The sequence below is a fragment of the Prunus dulcis genome, chromosome 2, assembly GCF_902201215.1.
Source record: "Prunus dulcis chromosome 2, ALMONDv2, whole genome shotgun sequence".
NCBI classification, from domain to species: domain Eukaryota; kingdom Viridiplantae; phylum Streptophyta; class Magnoliopsida; order Rosales; family Rosaceae; genus Prunus; species Prunus dulcis.
Window position 1 is genome coordinate 17,389,600 of NC_047651.1, and position 11,743 is coordinate 17,401,342.

At 36.6% G+C, this 11,743-nt stretch overlaps 2 protein-coding genes and 1 non-coding gene across 4 annotated transcripts; 1 reads left to right on the forward strand and 2 right to left on the reverse strand.

The window, feature by feature from the left end:
* Positions 1 to 3,410: 3,410 nt before the first annotated feature.
* Positions 3,411 to 7,004, forward strand: LOC117617135 (receptor-like protein EIX2). 2 transcript variants are annotated; one of them, XM_034346404.1, is made up of 2 exons: positions 3,411 to 6,582; positions 6,784 to 7,004. In XM_034346404.1, exon 1 carries the CDS (start codon positions 3,661 to 3,663, stop codon positions 6,577 to 6,579), a length of 2,919 nt encoding a protein of 972 aa, XP_034202295.1. In that variant the 5' UTR covers positions 3,411 to 3,660; the 3' UTR covers positions 6,580 to 6,582; positions 6,784 to 7,004. The 2 variants fall into 2 exon arrangements, with proteins under 2 accessions (XP_034202295.1, XP_034202296.1); XM_034346405.1 differs by having other exon boundaries at positions 6,789 to 7,004.
* Positions 7,005 to 7,316: 312 nt separating this feature from the next.
* On the reverse strand, positions 7,317 to 7,389 carry TRNAK-CUU. The gene has a single exon. It is a non-coding gene; the product is annotated as a tRNA-Lys (tRNA).
* Positions 7,390 to 7,590: 201 nt separating this feature from the next.
* Positions 7,591 to 10,325, reverse strand: LOC117620360 (F-box/kelch-repeat protein SKIP4). Its single transcript, XM_034350539.1, has 3 exons — positions 10,086 to 10,325; positions 8,599 to 9,091; positions 7,591 to 8,315 (listed from the first exon to the last, which is right to left on the reverse strand). The coding sequence occupies exons 2-3, from the start codon at positions 9,078 to 9,080 to the stop codon at positions 7,718 to 7,720; spliced, it is 1,080 nt and encodes a 359-aa protein (XP_034206430.1). The 5' UTR covers positions 9,081 to 9,091; positions 10,086 to 10,325; the 3' UTR covers positions 7,591 to 7,717.
* Positions 10,326 to 11,743: the final 1,418 nt, after the last annotated feature.

The window sequence follows — 11,743 nt, forward strand, 5'->3', positions numbered from 1 at the left end:
AAAATATCTTCCTAGGCCTTGTTGAGCACATGGGAGCTGCTTCTACTTAGAATCACTTAAAATCACTACTTGAAGTGATTATATGGAGGAGCACATGGAGGTAATTTTCCCCAAAAGTAATTTTAACATATTCAAAATCACTCCCAAAAACAAGCCCTAAGAAGTTAGAACTTGGAAATTGTTTGCCATATTGCTCTTGTTTCATTTGACATTTCTGTAGCACATATAATTTATGATAATTAATTATATATACTTCAAAAGCCCATTTCACTTCATTTTCTTTGATCAGATGTTTATCTTCAGTTTTAGCGCAATCTAATATCTTATGAAAAATCTCAAATTCAGGGGTTCTGAAAAACGTGGTTCTGGCAGAAAGGGCTTTATTGATTTCCACGCCTCGGTCAATTAGAAAATGTTGCTCTTGGTGGAAAGTAAGTTTGGTAAAGACTCACCCATTTTTGGTGCATTAAAGAATTAAAGAATATCCCACTTTGTCATTCATGAGTTTAGGCTATGGTAACCACTATAAATAATTAATGCTTGTATCTTGAGATATCAGACAAGCAAATATACTTCACCAGATTTCCAGTACACTAATATCAATTCCTTATTCCTGTTGTGCTTTTAATTATGTTAAACCAAGATTCATAAATAACTACATCACAACGCAAATCACAATTAAACAAAATAAAATAAACAATGAGTAAAAATACTAGTGCACGAGGGATTTACGAGGTTTGACATAATCATGTGTATATGTCTCGGTGATTTACTGATTTCTATGCCTCGGTGAATTTGGAAATGTAATAGTTTACGAGGTGGAAGTGAGTTTGCTAAAGACTCACCCATGTTTGGTGAATTACCTGTGTCAACCATGTGGTTTAGTAGAATTATTATACACAAGTTTAGGTAATGGTAACCACTATAAATATCGTTATTAATAACAAGTTGGAACTCGGAAATTGTTACCATGCTAAATTGAGGTTTAGAAATAACCACACTACAAGGCAAACAGTCGAGCAGATTTTTTATATAAAATAAAAACAAAAAAATTTAATAAAAAATTTAGTTATTAGGTTTTACACGAAATTTTAATTTGGTCAATGTAAAAATTTTTTACAAAATTAGTGAAACACCCATTCCTAGACATGAAACTATAAATATACCCTACACTATTTAAAACATAGAAACACACCCAAAATAAACCCAAAAATCAACAATTGTATATTTTTTAATTTAATTAATAAGATGAAATATCTTTATTACCCTTTTTAGCATTAAATTAGTGTTGGGCTTGTGTTGGGCTTGTTTTAAGTTATCGTACCTATTATGCAAATGAAATATAGTTGTTAGCTTCCAGTAAATGGTATGAACAGTTGTTAAACTGTTCATACCTTGCAATTGAGTTGATTTCTATGACATAGTATTAACAGGGTACTTCCATGACATAGTATTAACAGATTTTTCAGAAATGGTATTAACAATGTTTTTGCAAAGGATATCGGATATCTTGCTGGGCTTTTTTGGGTTTTTTGTATGAAATGGTATTAACAATGTTTTTCTATGAAATGATATTAACATTGTACTTCTATGACATGATATTAACAATGTATTTCTATGACATGGTATTAACAATACACTTCTATGACATGGTATTAACAATGTACTTCGGGCTTGCTGGGCTTATTTTGGGTTTTTTTTGAGTTTTTTGTATTGGGCTTGTTTTAAGTTAATAAATGGCAGAGATGTAATTTATAGGAACTTCAACACTCATTTATTAGATAGTAAATGATTTTTGGGTGTGTTTCTAAAGTCTATTCCATATAGGGTTTTTTTATAATTTCATGTCCTATTTTGGGTATATTACTAAAGCTCCCAAAAATTTTAGCCAAATTGATCATTGAAAAAGAAATTTAGGCATTGGGTTTTATACTATGTTGCATGAACATTTCAAACTGCTGGAGTTTCGGAGTGTCCAACACGACAACACGACTCTGACACACCCCCAACTAGCGTTGGACATGCTCAACGGCTGGGACACGGTGAAGACACAGCTCCTCCGACACAGTCAAGACATGGCAGGGACCAATTTGAAATTTTGAAAATAAAAAGGGTCAAAACGAAATTTTCTAAACTGTAGTGGATAGGTATGAAATAATTTAAAAAGAAGGGTTAAAAGTGTAAAAACCAGGTAGAATTCAGCAAGTAGAAGTCCAAATTACATTAAATCACAAACCAAAGGCAAAAAGCACAAAAATTTCATGGTAAAGAAGTTGAAACACATGAGCAAAAGGTAAAAATTGAAGTACCAGACCGAGATCGGCGAAGCCACGCCGGGAGTCTAGGCCGGAGCTTGAGGATCAAGCGGTGGTCTATTTTGGTTAATTGGAGTGTGTGATCCAAGAGGGAGTTGAAGTAGAAGAACAGAGGCGCTGTAAATTTCCATTTCCTGCTTTATTTATCTCTTTTATAAAGAGAAAAAGATGGAGAGATGGATTCTCTTTTACTTTCTTGAACCTTCGGGTTGTTAATAAGAATAGAATAATAGAAAAACAGATTCTACAATTAAAAGAATAATGAGAATCATATTTTGTGGTACATTAATTATTATGTATAAATGATATTTTGTAATACATTAATTATTATGTACACGTGATTAATATGAGTATTTTGTTTTGTTTTATTGTATTATGACATTAAAGTATCGAGTATGAATTATTTTTTTATATAATTTTATTATAATTTATTATTATTTTAATTGACATGTCCTAGCCTTGTTTATGTCCGTGTCTTAATTTTTTAGACATTTTCCGTGTCGCCATGTCGCGTTTTCTTGTCCCCATATCTGTGTCCGTGCAACATAAATTTATAAATATATTTCAACTAAAGTTGCTAGGTTCTTTTTTTTTTTTTTTTTTTTAAATTTAAAAAAACCTGTGTCAACCACGTTGCAATACAAGAGTTGAGTTACATCAACACAATCCATACCTGAAACCCTTGAACACCCCGACTCGTAAACTTCCCAGGAACTCTTATCTCTCCCAAAAGTTTTTTATTTTATTTTTCCTCTAGCTTTCCACTAGAACTCTCTCTCCCCAGAATTTTTTTTTCTCTCTTGCTCTGCCGTTCTCTCAATGCACCTGTGTTTCAACTGTTACCTGGTCTTTGTTCAAATGAATCACTTGCTGCCCATTGATAGGCAGTTGGTTCAATGGGAAAAAGCAATGCTTTTTCTTCCTTCAGATTCCTATTTTGGCAGCAGCAAAATGAAAACAAAATTGTCTTCAATTTCTGCCATCATTTACTGCCACAGGACTTTCTCCACCATTTACTCCATGGGTCCCATTAAAATTGCATGATTCTTTAACCAGAGTCTGAACGGCTCTCACATTTCCCACATTTCCCACAACGATTGAAGACTTCATCGCCTGACTTCTAACTGGACTCTCATCTCAAATTCACATCTCAAATTCAGGGGTTCACACGGACTTATTGATTGCAGAATTCTGAACAAAGCGGTTTTGTCAGAATTCTGTTTTAGGATAATGGGCTTTATTGATTGCAATAAGTGGGAAAGCGGTTTTCTCAAAATTCTGTTTTAGGACGAAGAGTCAAGTCAACCATGTTTCGTCAATCTTGAGATATCATACAAGCATATATATGTACTTCATCAGTTTTGCGTGTATGCTTACTTTTGTGCTTTACATTTTTCCTAAGGAGTTTCCCTTGTTCGTCTTGATCATTACCGTAGCTAGCATGGTTGAAGCAAGGTGCTGCTTCAAACTCCTCTATGCAATTATTGTGGTGCTTTTACTACACATGAGCAGTCCTTGCGTTGGATGTAGCGAGAGGGACAGGCAAGCACTCCTTGCACTCAAACAAGGCCTCGTGGGTGACGACGGCGATCGCCTCCTTTCATGGGGAAGAGATGCCCAAAACAAAGATTGTTGCCAATGGGACGGAGTCTACTGCAACAACCAAACTGGTCATGTTGTTAAGCTTGATCTTGGAGACCGATCTTTGCAAGGTAAGATTAGTCCTAAACTCGTTCACTTGCAGCATTTGGAGTATTTGGACCTTAGTTTCAATAATTTCAATTGGAGCAAAATTCCAGATTTCATTGGATCTATGAGCAATTTAAGACACCTCGACCTCTCTTCTGCTAAATTTGGAGGTGAAATTCCATATCAACTTGAAAACCTCACACACTTGCAGTATCTCAATCTCAGCTTTAATGGATATTCTGTTATCCATGCAAAAAACCTCAATTGGCTCCCTAATCTTTCAGGTTTGAAACACTTGGACCTAACTGACACTAATCTCAGTGATGTTGTTGGTTGGCTGGAAGCAGTTAATACGCTTCCTAAATTAAGAAACTTGATATTAATGGGGTGTAATCTTCCTCCTCCAATTATATCCTCTGTTTCTGTTATGAACTCTTCTAAATCTCTTGTTTCTGTCGATCTCTCCGACAACAATCTTGACTCTTCAATCTTTCAATGGTTGTCCGGTACTCATACCAACCTTGTTTATCTTGATCTCTCTGGGAACAATTTCAGAGGTTCCTCAATTCCTGCATCTTTTGGAAACATGAGCTCTCTTGCACATCTTAGTCTCCATCGTAGCCAACTTGAAGGAGGGATCCCGAATTCCGTTGCCAAGTTATGTAGGCTGCGAGAGTTGGACCTTTGGGGTAATAGCCTTAGTGGACAACTTTCAGACTTTGTTGAAACATTGTCCAAATGCGCTCAAAAGACATTGGAGAGTTTGGATTTCTCTTATAATCATGACATTTCGGGTTCATTGCCTGATCTTACGAACTTCTTATCATTGAAAAGCTTGTTTCTCGAGAGCAATAACTTAAGTGGAAGAATACCTGAAAGTATTGGACAGATGTCCAAGCTGGAGACTATTGGTTTTGCTGGGAATTTTTTGGAAGGAGTGGTTTCAGAAACTCATTTTTCAAAACTCTCCAAATTAAGTTATTTGAGTTTATCATCTAACTCACTACTTTTAAACTTCAGTTTTGATTGGATTCCTCCCTTCCAATTGCGAGACATATACTTGGGGTCCTGTAAGATGTGGTCGTCGTCTTTCCCAAAATGGCTTCAAACTCAAAAAAATTGTACATGGCTTGATATTTCTGATGCTGGAATTTCTGATACCATTCCAAGTTGGTTTTGGGATTTGTCACAAAAATTAGAGATGATGGATATCTCTCACAATCAATTGAGAGGAACAGTTGGAAATATTAGATTGGAGTTTGCACCGAGCCTAAATTTGAGTTGGAATCAATTGCAGGGTCCAATCCCTTCAATTCTATCAAAAGCTTCAGTTCTAGATCTCTCCCATAATAACTTTTCAGGGGCAGCTTCTTTTTTGTGTGCAACCAAGGATAGTAATTTAACCTTTCTTGATCTCTCAAGCAATCATGTATCTGGAGAACTTCCTGATTGTTGGATCCATTTTAAAAAATTAGTCTTCCTTGATTTGAGCAATAACTATTTATTTGGAAAAATACCCACCACGATGGGGCACTTGTTTAGTATCGAGACACTAAGACTAAGTAACAACAGATTTGTGGGAGAGTTGCCTTCACAATTGAAGAATTGTACAAAGTTGACACTTTTTGATCTTGGGGAAAATAACTTATCATGCTCAATACCTGAATGGTTAGGGGCTAGTCTTCCAAATTTGACTATCTTAATCCTTCGAGGTAATCAGTTCTATAAAAGCATCCCGCACCAATTATGCCATCTGACAAGGGTTCAAATTTTGGATTTGTCGATGAACAACATCTCTGGAACTATACCCAAATGTCTCAACAATTTGATTGTTTTGGCTCATAAAGGAAATTCAAGTCGAATTATCCAACATTCATATATGACTCAGCTGGGAGAACTACTTTATCTTAAGAATTATGAGGATGAAGCATCTTTAACATGGAAAGGGGTAAGGTCTAAATACAAAAGTATTCTGGGACTTGTAAAGAGTATTGATCTCTCAAGCAATAAATTGACTGGGGAGATCCCTAGTGAAATCACTAATCTTGTTGGTTTGATTTCTTTAAACCTGTCGAGAAACCAATTAACAGGTCAAATACCTCCAAGGATTGGAATGTTGCAAGAGTTAGATTCCCTTGATTTATCAAGAAACCATATTAATGGCAGAATTCCAAACAGTCTCTCTCGGATAGATCGTATTGGTTACTTGGACTTGTCAGAAAACAACTTGTCTGGAAAAATTCCAACAGACACCCAACTCCAAACCTTTGGTCCATCTTCTTATGGTGGAAATCCTCTACTTTGTGGACTGCCACTCCTAAGGACATGCGATGAGGAGGAAAAAGATCCAGGACAAACTATGTTGGTAAATCAAGATGATAAAGATGGGCTCATATCGCAAGGATTTTACATCAACTTGGGGCTTGGGTTTGTTGTTGGATTTTGGGGAGTTTTTGGCACTCTTCTATTCAACAGGTCATGCAGATATACATACTTCAATTTCTGGACTTGTTTCACAGATTGGTTGTACGTGAAGGCTGAAATCATCAGGCAAAGGATGCCTAATACTAGATAAATGGTAATTACTATTATCTCTCTCACATACTATTTTTGAAATTGAATGATGCAAGTTAGTTGTTCTTTATCCCGAAATGCATGTAGATATTATATAACATAATTAATATTTTTTTTAAAGGAAATATGAACTTTCTTTCTTTTGCTATATAATGCATGCATGATTTTGTTCACTGGTTATAATTATGTTTCCCTTCGTTTTTAGCGCAGCACCTTTGAGATGACATTCTTTTCCTTCAGTTGAAGATGGATGAGACGAAGGACTGCTTTTTGTACTAGCGTTCGAGTACTTGAGTGATGATGATAAGGGATCTCACTGAAATAAGGGAACCATTTATTTTATAGTAAATGAGTTGCACCGTTATTTGTAAGAACTTAGTAGGAACTTCACCCCTAATGAAGTATTTGGTACGATGTTCTTGTGTACCTCATGGTTTTTTTTCTGATTCAAGCATGTTATCTCAATGTATGGAATGCAAACACTTAATTGCCTTTTACTATATTGCTCGTATGGATTTTAAAAAAAGAAAAAAAAAAGGAATAATTTGAGCTAAGTGAATCAATCACAGAAATGAAAGTGTTGTCAATCTGGGAAATGCACTTTACTAACATTATTCTTTCCGTCCGTGTAAGAAAGAAAATACTTACTTTGAAAGTCCAGTATTTTTTAAAGTTTTTTTGTTTTTAAAGGTTCTCTTCTCTGTATGAACATGAAAAAAGAAGTAAAACATTTGTAAGCGCCCACCGTGGGGCTCGAACCCACGACCACAAGGTTAAGAGCCTTGCGCTCTACCAACTGAGCTAGACGGGCTACGGGCTTACTTCGCCTCTCAGGAGATATATATAGTAAATACACGGGCTGTACATTTACCTCAAGTCCCAAGGGATGCATATACAAATACACAAATCTTTCCACAACGCCACAAACAATCACGTCGAGTTCAAACCCTTGGGGATGTCTAGCGGTGCAAGTGTTATAAAGCTTCATAGCTTATACATTTTTAATCAAGAATAGTAAACCAACAAATCTTATAAATAATTTCATGTTTATGAGACATCCAAATACATCCAAGCATGTACACTCAAGATATTATACAATGGTAGTTTTCCAAGACTCCTTCGGCAACAATAATTTCAAATCAAATTGATAGACATTTACAGCTGATTACATCATCATCAGAATTCAATTTAGGTATTGAAGAACTAACCATCACCCCTTCCATATTCCCTGCATTCTCAACATCAAACATGACTGTGCTAAGCCCCTTTCCTACAACGTAAAATTTCTTCCCAATAGCTACAAGTTGACAGGGCGGCCTGGTGAGCAAGGATGACAGCCTCCCAACAGGAATCCACTCCCTAGACTCCTTTTGCCACATCATCAGCCTGGTTCCTGAACTCTGATCCAACACATAGAGGGTCCCATCTACGACAACTGCTGGACCCCGCCAGCCGGCAACCATGTCGGCATCTGCATGCTGCCATGTGCCACTTGATGGTTCATAAACAACAGCGTACACATGAGAAGTTACAGCAGAAGTCCCGCAGTGAATGTAGATCTTCCCATCCATGACCACAGAATCCTCAATTTCAGGGACAATGTTTGGGTCAGCGTGAAATTTCCAACTATTGGTGCAAGGGTCATAGATGTCCCAAGAATGTGGATCACTTGAATTTGAACCTAAACCGCCAATGGAATATATTTTTCCATCCAATACTTCACAGGCGAAATAGCACCTGCATGCACAAATCCAATAAGTCAAAGGCTCTTTACAATTATAAATAATAACAAAAAGCAAACTAATTTGCAAGACAAAAGAAACTTTATTCATCACAACAGCATTCAATAATGAGAAATCTATATGCTCTGACAGGTCAAAAGATGAAATCGCCAATCTTTAGCATTGCATGAAATATAGTGTTCTCTCAGCAGATAATGTGATATATTTGAACCTGGGAGAAATTATTTCAGCTTTAACCCATGCAAGGCTCTGCAGAAAGTACAAGTGAGAAGTATTACCTAGCAGTGGATAATGGAGAAGCTTCACTCCAAGCGTTCAGGGAAGCATCATAACAGTAGACCTCGCCAGTAGCATCTTCACACCAACCACAACCACCCAACAGGTAAACTTTGTTTCCCAGCACTTCAAAACCCATGCCTTTTCTCTTCAAGACGCAAGACGGAAGTCCATGAACAAGCTTCCATGACCTTCTTGATGAGTTGGGATCCAACACATAACAGCAAAGTCGGTCCAACTTGTCTCGACACAAAGCGTAGATCCAAGTCTCATCAAATTTATGCTTTTGACGGTAAGAATGCCACTCTTCACTACACACTAAGTCTCTCCATCTTTTTGAAACACACTTTAGGAGTCCATGATACTTCCGGGGAACCCTAGCCAGGCAAAAGAGAGCAATGTCATCTGGAAGGCCAGATATAAGAAACTGTTGGCTCAGTTCCATTTGACTGATCCCCTCTGATACAACACCTGGCTGGTCCATTCTAATGTCGCCTGAAAAATTAAAATGGAACCATAAGGATTTTAGATAAGTAAGACTGATATAAGCCAACAAGCAGCTTGTATGTTGAACAATGGATTCACTTTCTCAATCTTAGTAACATGCAAGCCAGCTTACACCTTCAGCTATGACGCCAAGACTAGAGCTGGGGACACCAAACTTTCCCTTTCCACCAATAAAGCTTGCAATTTCAATAGGTTTTTCTACAGCTGATTAATTTTGGAGAATCTATTTGAAATTTACCCTTACCATCTGCAAATCAAACACCGCCAAAACATTTCCCCCCCTCCCCCTCTCGATGAGGCATTCTTTCTCTAACCTTGCATTTATTCTTTTATAATTTTATGGAATGGAAGAACTTATATGTTTCGCCAATCTAGTAGCTTAGCATATAGCATTGCATGTAATTACCATATTTTCACCTCAATGTAAGTTCTGAATAAATAAAGCCCTTAAAGAAATTGAAATTGAAGTTAAAGTTTCTCTTTTCCTCACTAGTAGCAGCAGAACTCTTCAAATCCACATTAACTTAAACACTCAGTACACTACTAAAAAGCCACAATTCGAAAAAATAGGCAATAGCAACAAGACCAAAAATCCAATTCCAAGTCACACAGTTCGGGAAACATTCTCTCTTTCATTTCTCTTGTTCTTCATACCAGTTTCCCATTTAAGTTATTCACAGAATGGCCGTTTGTCACCGAAGCTATGTCTTCGATCCCCGGAAATATATAGAACCCAGAAGTTTCTTCAAACCCAATAAAATTCAAAAGCAAATTCATACCAATTGTCAGGAAACAATTTCAATTCGATTTTATTTTTAGAAACTTCTTTTTTTTTTTCACAGCAACCAAGTGGATAAAATACCAAACCTAACGAGTTGAATTGAAACCCTAATTTGACCGAATCGATAAATCACCGTTCGCAAGAGAAAGAAAACATATTTGATAAGAAGACAAAAAAAGAAACGATCTGGCGGAAACTGACCTGTGAGTCTCAGAAATGGGGTTTTGATTGATTGGTTACTGGAACCACATTCTTCTTGACCTCCAATTGATTCAACATCAACCTGAGAATGGCTCAAGAGCTGAAGAACACGTCAAGTTATATAATAATTAATACAAAACCTTTCTGATTAAGCTCTGTTTTTCTTAATTAATAGAAAGCTTACTCTTTTTTTTATCTTTTTTGGTCGAAGCTTACCTAATTCTTGGTAAGTTTAAACTAAAAGGGAAGAATCCAACCAAAAAAAAAAAAACTAAAAGGAAAGAAATAGTGCAAAAATGCAGACGACTCGTCGTTTCTGGAACATGGTAGAATAAAATATAATTTATTTGTTTATTCATATTGGGAACTTTGTATAAATACCACCTAAACTTTTAGGCATGTGCGCTATTACGACATGAACTTTTAATGTTTATTTTTATGAACTTTGTAAAGTCATCCAATTCACCACCTATGTCTAACTCCATTAAAATTTCTGTTAAAAGTATTTCATATGTTCCTTATAATTAAAAATAAATGTAAAAAACAGAATTTTTTATATATAAAGTTAACCTAATTATACCACACCTTCCCCAACCTCTACCCTACACCTCTACCCTACCGTACTCTATATTTCTATGTCTTTTGGAATCTTGACATGGGTGTTGAAATTGAATTGCAAATACAACTATAGACCAACCAAACTCTAGCTTGCTAATGGAATCACAACCCATTTCTTATGTGACAACCCACACAACAAGAAAATTTAGGCTTAAGTCTCCAGCTAAGAATACAAAGATTTGGAGATCATAGAGAGCTTAACTGCTTAGTTATTTTTATGTTTTTTTTATTAACTTGTAGTTTGTTATAGGCATGTCCATTATAAAGACTGCACTTGTTTTAGAACTTGTTTGCTAATGGCAGATGTTTATGAACTTTTTGGGATATTTAGCAAGACTAGTATGTGTTGAGGCCCAAAAAATTCACGGTTTGGCCCAAGTAAATTCACGGCCCAATGCAATACCTTATCGAGAAGAAACTCAATTTGGGTACGCGAAAGTTCGTCATATGCGCTTGCACACATGTCATGCCATGCAAATAAGCAACACGCCACGCTACAAGCTTAAGTGGGCCCAAGCCACTCAAGATGCCCTGGGCTTGCTTGAGTCGGTTGTGGCATGGATGGTAATAAGTTGACATGAGGCCCATTGATGGGCCGAGAAATGGAAGTTCCGGGATTGCTTAGGAACCCAAGAACTCATGCCCATTTCTTAGGCCCAAATATGTGGGTGAGCACAAAGAGAGAAAAATAGCCCATTACTTCAACCAAAATAGCCCATTACTTCAACTAAAATAGTCAATTAACTCAACCAAAATAGCCCAACAATTGATGAAGTTAGCCCATTCACTTACTAAACCAACTTATTGTCCTAGAAGGCCCAAACAACTCAAGAAAATATCTGCAAAATCTCCAACACCTAGCTGAAAACAAAAGCCACGATGAAAGCTAAAATATCCATGTGTGTAAGCTGCTAGGAAGCTCCAGCACATGGAAGGGAACAAGTTTCAAGCAAAAACATCCAAAAAACCAAGGGATACTTGAGCAAAACACCCTTCAAACCAGTGTACATACCCATTTCTTTCCCTCATCAGACCTAGCC

Bases quoted from the DNA above. Each gene is read 5' to 3' on its own strand.
- LOC117617135 (XM_034346404.1), top strand. From the start codon at position 3,661: ATGTACTTCATCAGTTTTGCGTGTATGCTTACTTTTGTGCTTTACATT.
- LOC117620360 (XM_034350539.1), bottom strand. From the start codon at position 9,080: ATGGACCAGCCAGGTGTTGTATCAGAGGGGATCAGTCAAATGGAACTG. The intron at 8,316-8,598 runs GTAATACTTCTC...TTGTGCATGCAG, and splicing joins TCTCCATTATCCACTGCTAG to GTGCTATTTCGCCTGTGAAG.